The sequence below is a fragment of the Terrapene carolina genome, unplaced genomic scaffold (genome assembly GCF_002925995.2).
Source record: "Terrapene carolina triunguis isolate 2854851 unplaced genomic scaffold, T_m_triunguis-2.0 Scaffold211, whole genome shotgun sequence".
Classification (NCBI taxonomy): domain Eukaryota; kingdom Metazoa; phylum Chordata; order Testudines; family Emydidae; genus Terrapene; species Terrapene triunguis.
Genome location: NW_020664562.1, coordinates 30,805,396 through 30,822,821, shown reverse-complemented (window position 1 = coordinate 30,822,821; position 17,426 = coordinate 30,805,396). Strand labels below are relative to the sequence as shown.

General features: G+C 40.6%; 1 protein-coding gene across 1 annotated transcript in view; it reads right to left on the bottom strand.

Annotated features, from left to right (window-relative positions):
* The window catches only part of LOC112114242 (adhesion G protein-coupled receptor L4), a 99,646-nt gene that overhangs the window by 19,040 nt on the left and 63,180 nt on the right, over positions 1 to 17,426 (bottom strand). The window contains exons 6-13 of the mRNA XM_024210850.3: positions 17,078 to 17,257; positions 16,805 to 16,988; positions 14,390 to 14,506; positions 12,115 to 12,308; positions 10,603 to 10,773; positions 8,862 to 9,065; positions 7,009 to 7,229; positions 6,828 to 6,894 (exon numbers count right to left, since the gene is read on the bottom strand). Of these exons, the coding sequence (XP_024066618.2) occupies positions 6,828 to 6,894; positions 7,009 to 7,229; positions 8,862 to 9,065; positions 10,603 to 10,773; positions 12,115 to 12,308; positions 14,390 to 14,506; positions 16,805 to 16,988; positions 17,078 to 17,257 (1,338 nt within the window). The remainder of the gene's footprint in view (positions 1 to 6,827; positions 6,895 to 7,008; positions 7,230 to 8,861; positions 9,066 to 10,602; positions 10,774 to 12,114; positions 12,309 to 14,389; positions 14,507 to 16,804; positions 16,989 to 17,077; positions 17,258 to 17,426) is intronic.

The following is a 17,426-nucleotide window of genomic DNA, read 5'->3' as shown; positions in this document are numbered from 1 at the left end:
TCTGGTGGACCTATATATTAGAATTGGAAAAAAAGTACAGAGAAGGGCAACAAAAATTATTAGGAGTATGGAAAAGCTTCCACACAATGAGAGATTACAAAGACTGGGACTGTTCAGTTTAGAGAAGAGATCATTAAGGAGGGACAGCATAGAAGTCTATAAAATTATGAATGGTGTGAAGAAAGTGAATAAGAAAGTGTTATATTTACCCCATCACATAAACACAAGATCCAGGAGTCATCCAATGAAATTAATAGTCAGCAAGTTTAAAACAAACATAAGGAAGCACCTCTTCACACAACACACAGTCTACCAGTGGAACTAGTTGCCAGGGGATGAAGGGAAGGGCAAAAGCATAACTAGGTTCAAAAAAGAATTAGATAAGTTCCATAATGGGCAGGACCATCAATGGCTGTTAGCCAAGGTGGTCAGGGATGCAACCGCATGCTCTGAGTGTCCCTAAGCCTCTGACTACCAGAATCTGGGACTGCACGACAGGCAGGGGCGGCTCCAGGCACCAGCGCAGCAAGCGTGTGCCTGGGGCGGCAAGCCGCGGGGGGCGCCTGCTGGTCGATGTGAGGGCAGCAGTCAGGCAGCCTTCGGCGGCATGCCTGCGGGAGGTCCACCGGTCCCGCGGTTTTGGCGGCAATTCGGCGGTGAGTACGCCGAAGCCGCAGGACCGGAAGATCACCCGCAGAAACGCCGCCGAATCCGCGTGAGTGCGGACCGCCCACAGGCATGCCGCCACCGGCCGCCTGATTGCCAGGCTTGGGGCGGCAAAAAACATAGAGCCGCCCCTGATGACAGGACATGGATCATCAGATAATAGCCTTGTTCTGTTAATTCCCTCTGAAGCATCTGGCATCAGCAACTGACAGAAGACAGGATACTGGGATAAATGGACCATTGGTATGACCCAGTTGGACCGTTCCTATGTTCTTACAGTTGGCATTCTATTCCTGCATAGGAGCACCTGAAAAGGAACTCTGCATTTATGAGATACCTTTCCCAGGAAGTAATTTCAGCCTGTACTTTCCAGGCCCAGTTTACAAGAACAATCTAGAAATTGCAGGGATGATTTTATAAGCCATTTCTGTAGTTGCAACCACCACAATTACCAATTGTTTCAAGAAATTAGAGCCTGAATCTGATCCAAATCCCTTCAGTGTCCCTGAAAACACATTAGAGGAGTAAAAATGGAAGAACACAGTAATGATGTCCTCCTTACAACACAGCACTGCAATATCTGGATGAAATGTCAGAGAGATCATTTTATAGTGTCCAGTTTTGGATATCTTCTAGTCTCAAGGCCCCATTGTCAGGGATCATGTATGTATTCTGTGATCACAGAGGGTAGTCTTATAAATAGTAATGACTGCACTGATAGATACCATTGTTAAACTGAAATGCATACCTAATATGTTAATACTATTGCTTATAACACTTTCAGAACCCAGTTCTCTGCTCTGGTATGCCAGGTTCATATCAATGGAGTTACATAGGTGTAACGGGACAGTTGAGTCAAATCAGACCTGTGTATCTCTGCATGTCTTGTCGGGGTGCAAGTACTGTTACTAGGGGACATTTTGATTGAATTAATTCAACCCTTGCTGCACCAAGCCCAACTAAACAGGCTTTGTGTGGGAAAGATGACAGGGATGGGTGAGTAGGATATTGAAAGGGGCCCTCTGATGGCTGCTCATCCAAAAGCAATTGATTCTTCTTTGTATCATCTACTCAGTGGCTTCCAGATGCTGGATCTGCATAAGCATAGCTCTCATGGCTCTGTTCCTGGCTCATCCCTGGAAACCCCTCCTCAGCAGCTTACTGGGGAGCTACTGCAGAACTCTTCTCTGCAGTGTGTGGGAGTAGAGGGCTTCATCCTGCCCCATTGAAATCAGGGGGGGCTTTGTCAGGGGCCTTTCTCCCTCTTACACAGTACTTAATGGGCAGCTTCAAATGTGTGGGAGGCTCTGCATGAGATCTCCATACAGAGGTAGACTTCATCCTATGCTAACATTATGTATTAACACCACACTGTGTGCAAAGCATGTTTTCATTTTACATTCTTTCTATTGCATAGAGATTAAAGCTATAAGAGTGCATTAAAAAAAACTAGAACATTTTCTCTCATTTGTATACCTTTTATCGCTGGAGCTTACTTTTGTATTTGCCTCATTCAAGCATACAGTTGTGGGTGTGTGTATATATTTTCTCCCCTTAAAGTCTGTAGTAAATTCATTTTTATATTAAAAAGTTTAAATTGTTCTTAAAAATAATTTCTTCAAGCTTGTAAGCTTTGATCTAATCTGTGGCACAGTTTTAGTTAAAATGGTTGTGGTTCTAAAAGATTACAAGTATTAGGAAGAAGAAATAAGAAGATGTGAAGTTGGGGATATTATCTTCAGCTTTCAGCTTGCTTTACAAAGGTTTAAAATGCCCTTTCTTCCATAACCCAATCTAGCAAACTTCTGACCCACTCCTTTTCATGTACAGTCATCAATCTAATAAATAATAAATAATAATAATTAATTCTTAGATAGGATCAATAATACCACTGGTTATACTTCAGAATTCTAATGGAACCTTAATATTAATAAGCAAATACCTTAGGCAATAGTGTTACTATTTAAGCAAACAGAGAGGAACATAGCTTGTACTCTTGATGATAAAGACCTGAGCTTCTTGCGTTTAACTATTATTACAGTAGATTTAAAGACCAAAGATCTGTTTGAAACAATGCACCCAGAGGTAGATTATCCATCAGCACAGAACCAGTTCTGTTCTTAATCATGTTGTCTCAAAAGCATATTACATTATAATCCCAAACCACAAATCTCCTAGGGCTCCATTTATAAAAGCAGAAAGCACCATTTACAGTACATGGGTTTTCCTGTTGACTAAGAATGTAATGTTTCTGAGTAAGAATTAGAGCTGCGGTGAGCTGTTCATTAGAGATTTGAACTCTGGTGTACAAATCCCTTTAGGCTTGCTTGGAAAAGCCTGTGAATTCCCTGCCATCAGTTAGTTAGGCTCAGGATTAAAGGCAAGTTTGAAAGCTGCCGGTATATATAGTTCTATATCTGAAGATTCTGTTGCTCTATCTGTTTATCTCAGAACAAAAGTAGCATTTCCTTTTCAAAGTACTTAATTGTTTTGTGTTTTTTCTCAGAGATTTCTCTACTGATTTTAAATTAATTAATCTTTCTCTGGAATAGCAATCTTGGAAAGCCTTATGGTAAGAAACAGGGCTTACTAATTAAAAAGGTATTTCCAAGTACTCATTGCCTTGGAAAGAGCATATATTTGTTACATTCCCTGCACCTAGCACACTATTTGGGAAGGAGGAACAACAAGAATGGAAATAATGCCATCAGTATCCATTCCACAGAACTTAGTACTGACTTCGTCTCCTAAATCAAGCATTTCATAAGATATTTTCTATTTTCTCCTTGGAGAGTTACGTGGGTTGAGGTTTTCGAAGTAGAGCAGGCAAATTAGCTAATCCCCTGAAGTACTTTGAAAACATTCCTGTGTATTTCACTTAATTTCCGTTACTACCCAATCAAAACTATCAAAAAGTCACACAGCAGCAACAGAGTCCACTGTGAATGGAGTACATTCCCTCATGGATTTAGTAGTGTGCACACATGGTTATTAACAGATAATAAGCAATGTGTAAGAATATTGTTAAAATAAAGTGTCAGAAAGCACTTTCATTGCACAGGCAACCACAACAAAACAATTGTTGATCTGATTTCCTGACCTGCTACAGCCATGTTGTGCTGCTCCACGGATGGAAAGGGCTTGGAAACTAGTCAGAGTGGTCTCTTCCTGGAGAGGGGAAATTACTTTGTGGTGTAGAACTGACATAGTGGGTCTAACTCAGATGTGGGCAAACTACGGCCCGCGGGCCACATCTGGCCCGTGGGCCCGTCCGGCCTGGCCCCTGAGCTCCCGGCCGGGGATCCTAGTCCCCAGCCTCTCCCCCGCTGTGGGGAGCGCAGCTGGCTCTGGCCAGGTGTCATAGCTGCAAGCTCCTGCAGCTGGTAAGGGGGCGGGGAGCGGGGGGTCCTGAGGGGCAGTCAGGAAGGAGAGGGCGGTTGGATGGGGCGGAGGTTCTGGGCGGGAGGTTAGGGGATGGGGAACAGGGAGGGTTGGGAGTGAGAGTCCCGGGGCGCCTGTCGGGGGGGTGCCTTTAAGGGGGCGGGGATGTGGATAGGGGTCGGAAGAGCAGTCAGGGGACAGGGAGCGGGGGGGTTGGATAAGGGGGTGGGATCCCGGGGGGCAGTTAGGGGCGGGAGGTCCTGGGAGGGGGTGGTCAGGGAACGAGGAGCAGAGGGCAGTTGGATAGGGGGTGGGAGTTCCTGGGGGGCTGTCAGGGGACAGGGAGCGGGGGGGGGGGTTGGATGGGTTGGGGATTCTGAGGGGGGCAGTCAGGGGGTGGGAAGTGGGAGGAGGCAGATAGGGGGTGGGGGCCAGGCTGTTTGGGGAGGCACAGCCTTCCCTACCCGGCCCTCCATACAGTTGCACAACCCCGATCTTGCCCTCAGGCCAAAAAGTTTGCCCACCCCTGGTCTAACCCATTCCAATCTGTGCCCCATGATCTTCTTGGTGTAGGGGGCATGGCAATCAGGTTATCATTGTATATCACGTATTCTACCTACTCCTGGATGATTGGTCTGCTTCTGGGGTCACAGGTGACTAGACGTACATGAGAGTAGTTCTGATGTTACTCTAACTTACGACAAGGGCTGAGCGGGCTCCATAACTGGGGAGCCACAAAAATGGGGTTAAGCTATCTTTGCATCTTTTCTCTTAGGCTCTGCACCAAGCACAGCTCAGTTGGACCTGAGAATTGACACTCGTATGTATATACCATGACGATTTTTATATTTGGATCCCATAGTTTTATCGACTGGAGTTCTGGATACTAACAGTGAATTAATCTAAGGCATAACACTGACAAGAAATTAATGATGAAAGGAAAAACTGATACCCTCCCCTGGAGATATGAGGTATGGGAATGGAAAGAACAAAGAAATGTGGACCTTGTAAGTTATGCTCTCAGAAGAAGTGGATAGAGTCCATAAAGGAGGCAGGGGAAATGGCATCCTAAGCTTGTGAAGCCCTACGATCTAGAAGACAGGAGAAAACTGAGTCTTAGTGAGGAGTTGTCTCTCCTCACTGCTCTTCTTGCACCCTTTCAGCCCTGACAATCTGCCTCCTGCAAAATCTACTTTTGCACTACTCTGATCCTGGAGTTACTCTCCACTGGTCTGCTTCCCATGGAGAAGTTAGAATGACTTGAAATTTGCCTATGGTTTCTGTGCTAGGCTTGGAAGGGATGGGTGAGTGGGGGCTATATTGTCCTGAGGGCGATTGTCCTGTATCTGGTAGAGATGTCGGAACGATGCACAGCTAGCATGACAGAGCTCAAGATTTGGTCCCCTAACTTCAGTGGGAATTTTGGGTACACACATAATGCAAGTAGAATTGGGCCAAAATATATCTGGTATATTATTCAGCATTAAAGAGGTTAATATTTTCATGTACGTAGTCATTGCTTAAACTCTTTTGCTTTCACTCTATTCATGTTGAGCACTGTCACTTGCTCCTTTTAAAAATCCACAAAATTTATCACCAAACACATAAAAAATTAGCTAAGGATTGTAACTGAACTGACCATAGAGGCCATAAGGCCTCGGGTACATCTATACTTACCTCCGGGTTCGGCGGTAAGCAATTGATCTTCTGGGATCGATTTATTGCGTCTTGTCTAGACGCGATAAATCGATCCCGGATCGATCCCGGAAGTGCTCGCCGTCGACGCTGGTACTCTTGCTCCGCGAGAGGAGTAGGCGGAGTCGACGGGGGAGCCTGCCTGCCGCGTGTGGACCTTTGGTAAGTACCTTTAAGTTCGAACTAAGGTACTTCGACTTCAGCTACGTTATTCACGTAGCTGAAGTTGCGTATCTTAGTTCGAACTGGGGGGTTAGTGTGGACCAGCCCCTCCACTATACCTTCTCCTTCTTAGAGCTCCTGCTATTGTCTGATCACTGTCAATCTTCTCACATATAGTGATGCCCGATTACAGATGGAATGGTTTGTTAAACTTCAAAAGCATTTCTAAGTGCTGTAAAGTACCAAAAAGATGTCTTATTTAGAATGGAACATATAATACCTGCCAAATTTGCAGGTTTGAAACCACTTCCAATCAGAATTAAAAAGGCCCTCTTCCCATCTGAAATAGGGCTATCAATACTTGACTTGTCTGCCCACGTGAAATAGAGGGTTCTTGTCTTTGACATCGCAATTTAGTTTAAAATAGCTTTGATGATGACAGGGTACATAGGAAAGATAAAACCATAAAGATGACAGTCTAATCTTCTAAGATGACCGATCACTGATAAAAGATTAAGTAACGCAACATTTCAAATACTAGATTATCTGTCTGTTGGCATAGTGTCTGTATACAGCTCCTGCTGAGCCTTGCTGAGATACCACTGACATGTGAAGATGTTGCTTCTTACAGACTAAAAATGCTGCACAGAATTCCTCAAACTATCAGGTTAAAAGGAAAAAAAAGAAGAAACAGCCCTGATCTGCCACGGAGTTTTATTAGTCAAACATTTGTTTTCCAAGCTAGCAAAGCATTTAGATGTACAGCATAGAAATAATTTAGAGACACTATAAAAATAGTCTTAAACCTTCAATCCTGCCCTATAGTTAGCACTCACAGATAGACTGCCAATAGTTTAGTGATTATTAAACACCTTTTATTATCAGTTTTACAAACGATAATAAAAAAGGGAAATTATACTTACAAGAATTATTAGACATGCTGGTCCTATAAAACTCCATATAAAGTTATTCTTTGTGCTGAGCCAACATCTGAAAAGTAAACAGCACAGAATGTCTTGAAATGTGCCCAACTCCTACGTATACTTCCTCTGCATTCGTACACCATGTTACTAACTGAAACAGACATGTAAAACAGCAACTTACACTTCGCTAGTGCCGTAATATTTATATCCTAGCGCTGCTGAAATTCCTACCACCACTGCTGGACTCACGTAACCAAAGATATAGAAGTTCTTGTGTAAGAATCCCTTGTTGTAGATGACTCCCACAACTATAAGGTACAGGTGTATGCCTTCGATGCACATCCATGCAAAGGCAGCTAAAAGGAAATAATGGAGTAATCCAGCAGTGATTGAACAGAAGAGCTAGAAAGTCAACCAGAGAAAGCAAAGTCATAAATAGTAATGAATGTATTACTATTACAATACATGACCGGGGGCTCTGTTTATTAATAATTATGCCAAAAGGGTATTATCACAGTCTAAATTTAACCATGACTTAGAGATACTTGGCCTAAACCTCTTCATTATTATTTTTCTGTAGCAATCTGTAAAGCAAAGAAAATATATTTAACCTTTAAAATCAAGCGGTGGATATGTCTGTGTCCCCTTACCCAAATCCCTCTAAATGGACACTCTTGACCCCACAACTGGAGCTGACTAGTCTATATATTGTGCTGAATTAATTAAGATGCATTTTTCCTTTAGATACCAAAATTAAATTGCCTGGCAAATCATTATTTAAAGTTTTATTTTAAAGCATATGGACATGCTTTTAGTAAACAATGCTTGTAAAATTACACTCCTCAGTCAATCAATACTGGAGAGCTGTCTCAGGAATTTCAAATGATATTTTTCAATCAATTTAAAATACTGTTCTGCAATACATGAGAAAAGAGAAGATGCTTTTTTAGCAACTGTCCATTATTAAAATGATGTCAAGCTAATTCAAAAATCATAATTATTAATATCTGACATGTACATAGCAACTTTTACCTGAGAATCTCAAGGTGCTAAAGAAGTCTTTTTACATCACTGAGGTGGATTACACAGGGATTACTTCACAACCCCCACCTCCACTGAGACTCAGACACCTCTGGTGTGTGGTACACAGCAATGCTAACCAGCAGTTTAAGGCAGGATTTGAAGAATACCATATTCACTTGAAACTACAGGATATTTTAGGTAGGCAGAATATATCTAGGTGAACTATAATCTTCCCAGGAAGCAGGGCTCAACATCCTTACTCCACTGAAGAGTGTCATGAGGTCTTCAGTGACAGTGAATGGTCAAGAGGGGGAGGGATAGCTCAGTAGTTTGAGCACTGGCCTACTAAACCCAGGGCTGTGAATTCAATACTTGAGGGGGCCATTGAGGGATCTGGGGAAGGAAAAAAAAAACATAACTAACTGTCAGGGAGAGTACTTGGTCCTGCTAGTGAAGGCAGGGGACTGGACTTGATGACCTTTCAAGGTCCCTTCCACCTCTATGAGATAGGTATATCTCTATATATTCTAATCACTTTTAGATCTTATCTGGTAGATGGCACTTCTAGCAGCACAGTGTCTTTAACACAAGGCTGAGGCTGGTTCAGGACTGACTCTGAGGGAAAAGTGCCATACATTGATTCACCAGCATTGCTTTGTACAGCACCTAAATGCTTAGTTGGTGGAACTGTTAAAGGTCAAAACATTAGGGTTGTGAAATAGTTGAAATACCAACCACACCGAGGCCAAGTTTTCAGATAGCGTAAACTGGCAAAGCACTATTGAATTCAATGGAGCTACATCAATTAATGTGGCTCTATTTCTTGAACTAAAACATGCACAATAAAAACACATTGTATTCACCATAAGTACTGTGGAGACTAGGATGTTAATAGCACTAGAACGTTCATATTAACATCAGAAAATATTGCATGCTATATGGAAAATGGTACTTTATACTGTATATTTACTTTGCAAATGTAAAAATCAAGGAATGACAAAGGCTACGCACCTTATTATTGTTCATATTAATTCCAACAAGAAAGATAAGTTCTGCCAGGAAAAGACTGCAGCAGAGATTTTTGTGAATTGTTGTTCTAGTGCTTTGAATTTCACTGAAGAACCAGAAGGTAAAAATGCACATGGAGAGGCAAATCAACGAAATAATTATTCCTAGCTGAGTGATTCTTGTAAGAATGTTATAATTTGTAACACCCTGGGGGAAAATTATATTATAATAGTTAAGAGAATAACTGTGTACCTTGTCAAAAAAGCATCATTCTATAATATACTCCCTTTTACCTTTTTGCAAAACATACATCAAAACTGTTTGTAGGGTTGCAGTGCAAATGCACACTTTTGATAAGCTCAAAAGTATTTTTTTTTTGAGGCAGATATAATGCTCAGTAAAACCAACAATAAAATATATATTTCAATGTTCTTAACACCAGTGATGTGTTATTTCCTTGCATAATATCATTTTAGTCTTGATATCTGGTAATATGACTTTAAAAAAATCTAATCTATTACTAATTGACAAACATATTGGCAACAGAAAATTTATTAATACCTGACATTAAAATATTACCCCATCAGTGACTCATTCATATTTGCCTACATAGAATAAGGGCATCACTTTTCTTCAATGTAAACATGAGCAATAAAAGACTTGGAAATCACAACTGCTTAAATCAAATGCTAGTTCAAGATACTTAGTATGGAAATGGTCTAAAATATTATGGGCTATTTTTAATGATTACGTGCACGTATTTTCTGTGCAGAAGGACAGTTACATTGGCTACTTGGTATTCAGCAAAAAGAACCTCTGAAATACGTGACTGCATAAGGGCAGGCTGTTGCTGGCCATAAAGTATATCTAAGTATGAATTCTAAATACAGGCCCAGAGATTATCCTCTTTTTAAAATGAACTATATCAGGACCCCTCAAAAGTCTTAAATTTGAACGGAAGACTTAAGATGCTATTTAGCAACTAAGAAGCACCCTCAATCAGTATGAAGTGCACAGTGTGGAAGAATTGTCTCAGCACAACGTATTCATGCTAATGCTCTTCTTATCACCAATTCTAATGCCTAAAAAGCTGCCTCCTGAGACTAAACCTAGGCTCCTATATATCTATATATATATCCTGTATGGATTCCAAAAACCTTAGGAGCCTTTTAATGTAAATGGGGCACAAAGTGCGGGAGCATTTTCACAATTCTGTGATTTTTGTGAGGATCCCTGTTTTAATGTTCATGAACTCAGTCCTGCCTTGCTATTCCTATGCAATTTTCTGACAATGCTATTGCAACTCAGGGGATACATTTAAAGGAGACATTCCAGATTTTTAGATACTAAGACAAATATATGACAAAAAAGCATTGTGAGCAAAATCCCAGGCCATATGGTTGCTGACCACTTCAGATACCAGTTAAATCCCAATGTAGCCTTGAAGTGGGTTTTGAACTAAAGAACAACAGACTAAAGGTTTGGAACAAGATTCTTTGCTGCATCACTGTCCTGTCATACTGCAAAATGGACACAAAGAAATTCAGACAGAAATGGGAGGAATTGTGTTTTCACTGTTCACAATAAATTGTGTGTTTGCTGAATAAGGAAAAAGAGATGGAGCCAAAAGGGGGGCGGGGGGGGGGGGAGAGATGGCAATAAATTATATTAGTGGCAATGAAAAAAACCACATTAAATGAGATCTAAGTATTTGGTAAAACACTAAGTGAAAAATAGCACTTACAACAGAGCCGCCTGAAGACATCAAAACAGCAAAATGAGTCAGATGATTACATTTGCATGAGGTATGAGTAGTGTTGGAATGTGTCAGCTCACAGCCTTCGGTAGACCAGTTGCCATTCATTGTGTCTGCTGAGTAGTTCCAAAATGCACATTTAATATCCTTATCTGCAGTCTGCAAGAGAGATAAGATGTTTTACTGATGGTGAAAGGCAGACATTTTCCATCAAGAGACTCTTGTTACATTAGCCAGAACAATTCATTAAAAATTGTATTTTACTGAAGGAAGGTTCAGGAAAAAAAACCAAACCAAAACAAGACTCAACCCGCCTCCCCACTCCAAACCAACCTTCAGAACATAAAACAAACAAACAAACCTATCCCAGGCAATTAAAAATAGCACAACATTGAAATACCTGATTCACCTCATTAACAGCAGACTAAACAAGCTGGACTGATCCAATTACCCAACCTTCCTGGCATTTACAAAGGTGTCAGAATCTTATATCTGGTACACAGCTATATATACATACATGCACTATTGAATGGAACAACTTGCAACATTACAGCCACATTGCTGCCCCTATCCTACCCAATAGAACAGCTTGGTTCCATTCTTTCCTTCTCATTTCCTGCCTCTTCATTTGCAGCCCCAAGGCAGCATGGGTCTTTTCTGTTCTGTCACACTGAATACCTTGGGCACTTGTAAAGCAACCTGGGGTGCCTCAATCTACAAGTAATGTGAACTAGAAAAGGACTTTAGGCTTAGCTCACTGCTCATAAATGATCTTGTGTTGGAATAGTCCCAGGACATGGAGAAAACAGATTTGTCCTATACATTTTATAAGTCCAGCCAGAGGGTCAGGTGGGTGGGGAGAGGAGGAGGGAGCCAGGGGTACTTAAGGCCATTTCTGGCTCAACATCAACACACTGACATCAAATGTGATACTGGCAACTGCCAAGACCCCGATTATTATTATTTGTATTGTGGTAGGACCTCGGAGTGCCAGTCATGACATGCCATGGGCCAGGGCCCTGATGTGCTACACGCGCTAATGTGCACAGAACAAAAAGCTTCTGCAGTCACTTATCCTGTGCAAATCCGCTTCAATCTGATTTGAAGTGTTTCCCTTTTATGGATATAGCTCTAATCATCTGACAAACTGTTGGTGAGATTATCCGAAATACAGAAAGGTCAGAAGCCGGAAGATTCTCTGATCACACTCATAACTTTTTGCTCACAATTACAGTTCTTACCCACGAAAGCTTATGCTCCCAATACTTCTGTTAGTCTTAAAGGTGCCACAGGACCCTCTGTTGCTTTTTACAGATTCAGACTAACACGGCTACCCCTCTGATAATTACAGTCCAGTGACTCTGTAGTTATTACTGCTGACATACTCTAGAAACATTTTCCCATGGTAGCCAACATATCCTGTAGGTACAGTTATATCACATCAAATAATTACAGTACTGTTTTCCTTTCTTCAGATGTTGATTAAAAAAAAAATCTTACCTTGATGTACTTTAAAGTAAATGTTATTTTCTCAAGCTCATAGAGTGTAGGTGGATTTGAATTAATTGCAACAGCAATAACTGATGAGCTTACTGTCTCTCTCTGCTCTGAACTATCTTTCGATGAGGAGTTTTTAGATGATGAAAGCAAAGAACCAATATTGCTATACCTCAGAAACACAACTGCAACAGTGCCTATCAATCAAACAGACTGTGTTTAGTAGTTTGTGGGGTTTTTTTTTTATAGTAGAACAAAATTGAAGACATTAAGGAAACAATAAACAATAGACATTATTACTGCTATTGCATAAAATATGCAAAACAGATGGAATCTTTGTGGAATACTTATAAAAATGTTTTAGAGACAATGAAATATAGCCTTATTTAAAACAACATAATGTCCACTGGAATTAAAAATGTGTGTTTATATTGGATATTCTAATAGGATAGATGCACATTTTTTTCTGGAGCAATATATACTTGCAGCAATACTACCTCTGGCTGCAGGTCAGGTGTTTATCTTACAAGATCTGACAATGTTAATTATAGGGGATAAAATCCTGGCCCCAGTTTTAAGTTAATGGGAGTTTGGCCATTGATTTTACTGCACCCAGGATTTCGTGCCTGGTCAGTAACTGAATAGGAGACATGCAAGGCACAGAAACCTACAGTAATACGTAGGATGCTTCCTCCTGAGTCAGTATTGATACCATGCCCTTCTGTGGTGTTTGGGAGTGAGGTTTTGATTGGCTGAAAACCCAGGTAAAGACAGAGAAAGAGCTCAAGGTTGGTTTTGCCAGATTTGGGGCACTAGTTCTGGTGTTCTGGCAAAATTCTAATTTCTTATTATTATCCATATTTCAGTGACAGCATAAGGCCCCAACTAAGATCAGGGCCCCAATATCCTAAGTGCTATCCAAACACATAGTAAGAGAGTCCCTGCCCCAATAAGCTTACAAACTAAATAGACAAGATACACAGAGCTACCGAGAGTTGTGAAGTGACTTGCCCAAGGTCACCCAGCAGATCTATGGTTGAGCCAGAGATAGAGCCCAGATCTTCTAAATCCCAGAAGCCAGTGTCCTGTGCATTACACTACACCAGTGGTTCTCAAACTTCCTTACACTGTGACCCCCTTCTGACAACAAAAATTACTACACAATTAAGGGCAGGGTGGGGGTGGGGCTGTAACCTGAGCTCCACTTCCTAGGGCTTAAGCTGAAGCCTGAGTCCCACCACCCAGGGCTGAAGCCCTTGGGCTTTGGCTTCAGACCCGGGCTTCAGGGAGTCTAACCCCAGCCGTGGCAACCACATTAAAATGGGGTCGCAACCTACTTTGGGGTCCCAAACCACAGTTTGAGAAGTGCAGCACTACACTATCTCTCGCAGATCATTTAGGTACATTAGGCCTGCCAAAATTCTCCACCTTGTTTCAGCTAGACATTTTTTCTTCACTGTCTGTCCTAAAGTGTTATACAGTGGTGCTATGTGCTATTACACAGCTGTTGTGTTTCAATTTAGGGGGATAGTATGAGGGGATTTCACATAAATGGTATATTATCCCTCTAGGTTCTCAATATAGCCACCATCACTTTTGTACATCTCTGTGTGGTACTCCCGCCACTGCAATCAGGGTAACAGCTTCTTGGTTTCAAAGGACATTTGACTGGGTATTTTTCAGGAGGGGTAACTGAGTCTGCAAGTCATTCCTTCCACTTAATCCAACTCTGACAGATTGTAAGACTTGTCTACTCTCTTGGCTTTCTCTTTGCTGAGGAGTGGGTTGAGATGCATGGGGTAGTTGGGAATGGGAAGTTTTATTGTGCTGCTGATCAATTCATTCCTTGGGAGTTGGGGTCAGTCTGGATGGGCTAGTTATACTTGGATCTTACTTTACATATCTTTAATATATGTACACGCACCTCGAGCTTTAAGATAGCTACAGAAATATGCTTCCTTGTAAAGTGCTTTAGATGTGCCAGTATGATCATTAGTATTTTAGTACATTTAAAACATATTGTAATAAAACATACAAAAATGGAGGGCGGTTTCCATATAAAAACTGGCAAAAATAAGAGGCATAATATTTCTGCGGTGCATTACACCAGTGGAAGCTGTAGATAGGACCCAGGGCTAGACAACAAGGTGTTACAAATGCCTTTCTCTATTGCTATCAATGTCACAACTGCACAGTTAGTGAATTATGCATCTGATTTTTGCCAGCAAGTAGGTACCAGGAATGCTGCTTAAACCATTGTTTAATGGCTTTTTCTTACCATTAGAATTAGGTGATTCCTTTTTCTTTGGAGATATCTTTATATAATCTCCTCCCATGTGTGCATGAGGGTGAATGTGTTTCATGTGGTGCGAATCAAAAGCAAAAACCTTGAGAGCTGTAAAAAGAAAAATACTATGCAAATCACTTCCATTACAGTCTAATATAATTTACAGTTAGGTTAATAAATGTGACATCAGATTGCATAATTGTGAATTTTAAAAATACATCATTGTGCCAAATATTTCAAGGAGAAATGCTATTAATAGGTACATGTTTGCTTTAAACCTCTAGACTTCGTTATTCTAATGTATACATTTTTCTCTCATACCTTTTATTCTTTCCATGAAAAATATGGTCTTTTATTTACTTTGCATTAAATTAGGCACTGGAAAGAATAATAGGTTACTTTAGGAAGAGCTATTGCTTTATTAAAAATTCATTTCTGAAAGGGATCACAAATCACAATTATAAAAAGCAAAGGATAAAATCCTCCATTGAATAGTAACATTCGAAAAAGCCAAGTTTTGAAAAGTGAATATCTCACAGTGATCATTCCCTGGTACAAAATGCACATTGCACCATGATATAATGATGTGTGCTGTCAACAAACAAAACAAAAAACAAACAAACAATCTTCGCCCCTCAGGACAAAAACTACATTAGAGGACACTGAGCTCTTTACTCAGTTCATTATAGTGCAGAGTTTCAATCATCCACAGTGGGGAAAAAAAAAAGTCAATCAGGCCTTAAAGAAAAAAAAAGAAAAAAAAAAGAAAAAAAAAAGAAAAATCTAAAACTTGACTGATGGGCTAGAATCACTAAACTAAACCATCTGCATTGCTTATAGCACAGCACACAAAAACAATATGAGCTCTTCAATAGACCAGCTGTCAGAAAATGTTTGTCCGGATGTAAGAAATAGTTCTTTGCGGTTGAAGATTTGGATAGTCTGTAGTTCAAGAAGCTGCACCATGAAATGCAATGGAGAATGAGACATTCTTGTGGGCCTGGTCTCAAAAATAAGTGTGTGGGAAACACATCGGCATTGTGGGTAAGATATTCATAGTGCTGAGTAGTAATGGGAAGACTTCAAAAGGTTTAGAGTTTGGGTTCAGTTTGGATAAGCACCTATAAATTCAGATTCTCAAACAAAACGTTGCCAGAAAATGACTGAAATTTTCAAAGCTCTCCTTTAGGTCTCTGTATTAGCATCTGCTCTCTTTAGGGTATGGCCTAGTAAACTACTCCCACAGTTGGCCATACAACTGGGTCCATCTGTGCTACAAATTACAAATGTAACAGGCTCCCTGGAGCTTATGAGACTGGTTCATTCTGTGTTGTCTCCCTCATTTCATCTGACAACAGCAAATCTCACTGAAGTGAAAGAAGGAAAAGGATCTGTTCTTCCTTAGAAACGGAGGCAGGTTTTTTCTCAGTATCATGGTGCATTTTGGGGAGTGATCTGTAAATGGCAAGATTTATGTGACCAGGGGAGGGAATACTGGATTTTACTACACCAGATCAGGAAACTGGATCAATCAGAGGATATATGAGTTACTCTGGAAGAAGAAAAGCAGAATGGCTGGTCAAAACCAAAAAGGGGAAAGAATATAGTCTTAGGATAGAGTCTCAAAAAGGGCACAGCACGAGCCTTACTCTGCTCCCACTGAAGCCTACAGTAACACTGTTATCTTCACTGCATGACTGCCTTCAGTGAGAGGAGATAGGCCAAAGCTGAGCACTTTTGAAAATGCTACTCTTAGTGTCTTCCTAAGACCATAACACAGAAGACAAGCAAATTATACACGGAGGGAGATAGTGGGAAGTCAAGTTGAGATCTTCCCCAATATCCTTATCTGAACTTTCTTGAAATTCAAAACACAGCTGTGCCATCACCAACACAGGGCTGGGCCTTCAAGGCACAGACTAGTTCAACGTTTGTTTACATTGCTTTTACTGAATCAAAAATAAAACAAAACGTGGCTTGTAGAGTTCTGCTAGCAACTCTAATTTTCATTCTGTTGGCATTTTTAATGCATCTGTTCAAGATGTACAGTGATTTGCTAAAAGCAGTGTGATGACTGCCACTTTGGTCATGAGTGAAGTTTGAACTGGAAAACATTCAGAGCGGAAAGCATGACCCTCTATATCATCCCTCTAAGAACCAATCTAGATCCTCAGCTGGTGCACCCGGTCTTACCTTCATTGAAGTCAATATAGTTAGATGATTTACATTAGCCCAGGGTCTGGCCCAAAATCTGTAGGTGTTTTTTGGTTGCTCCTTCAAACTCTTAAAACCCCAAATCTCTGGGTTTTACATAACACTACTTTAATCTCAACAATTTATACTGAAAAAATTTCACAGTGTAATTCACATCTAAAGTATCACTTACATTCATTTTCTTTTTCTTACCCATTTCACTTGCATTAATATCTAGCTGTGTTGTCTTTTTGAAGTTCTGTGACATGAGCAGCATTGCCTGTTCCGCAGCATGCATCAGCTTAGTGAGACTTGTTCTCCTGTTATCTGTAGGGAGTGCTTCCCAAACTGTAATTTTATCCTTTTGAACAAAATTGTTCACGGTGTTAACAAAAACCTGTCAGTATAAAAATATTTTTAAGCACAAAAGCCTTATGCTATTTATAAAAGGAAAAAAAATACAACAGTAATGCTCAAGCCACTTACATTAATAGTCACATTAGTAAGTGCTTCCTTGTCAGAAATTGTGTTATTCATAGTACTTAGTGATGGGTAAGATACAGATAATGCTTCCACATATGAAATCATATCTACAGGTGAAAGTTGTCCCACAGTGTTCCTATTGAATTCTTGCAGGAAAGCCAAGGGTTCTTTTATAGTCCTAATCTGAAAGAAACAGGAAATCAGTATACTTAGGAGATTCCACTGGCAATTCAACCAGCAAAGCAACCACTGATGACCTTTTGGGAATATAAAAGAGTTGCACAAATGATGGGGAAATAAATTAATGATTTCTGTGAATTAGTGAATAAGGGCCGGTTTCTACACACAAACA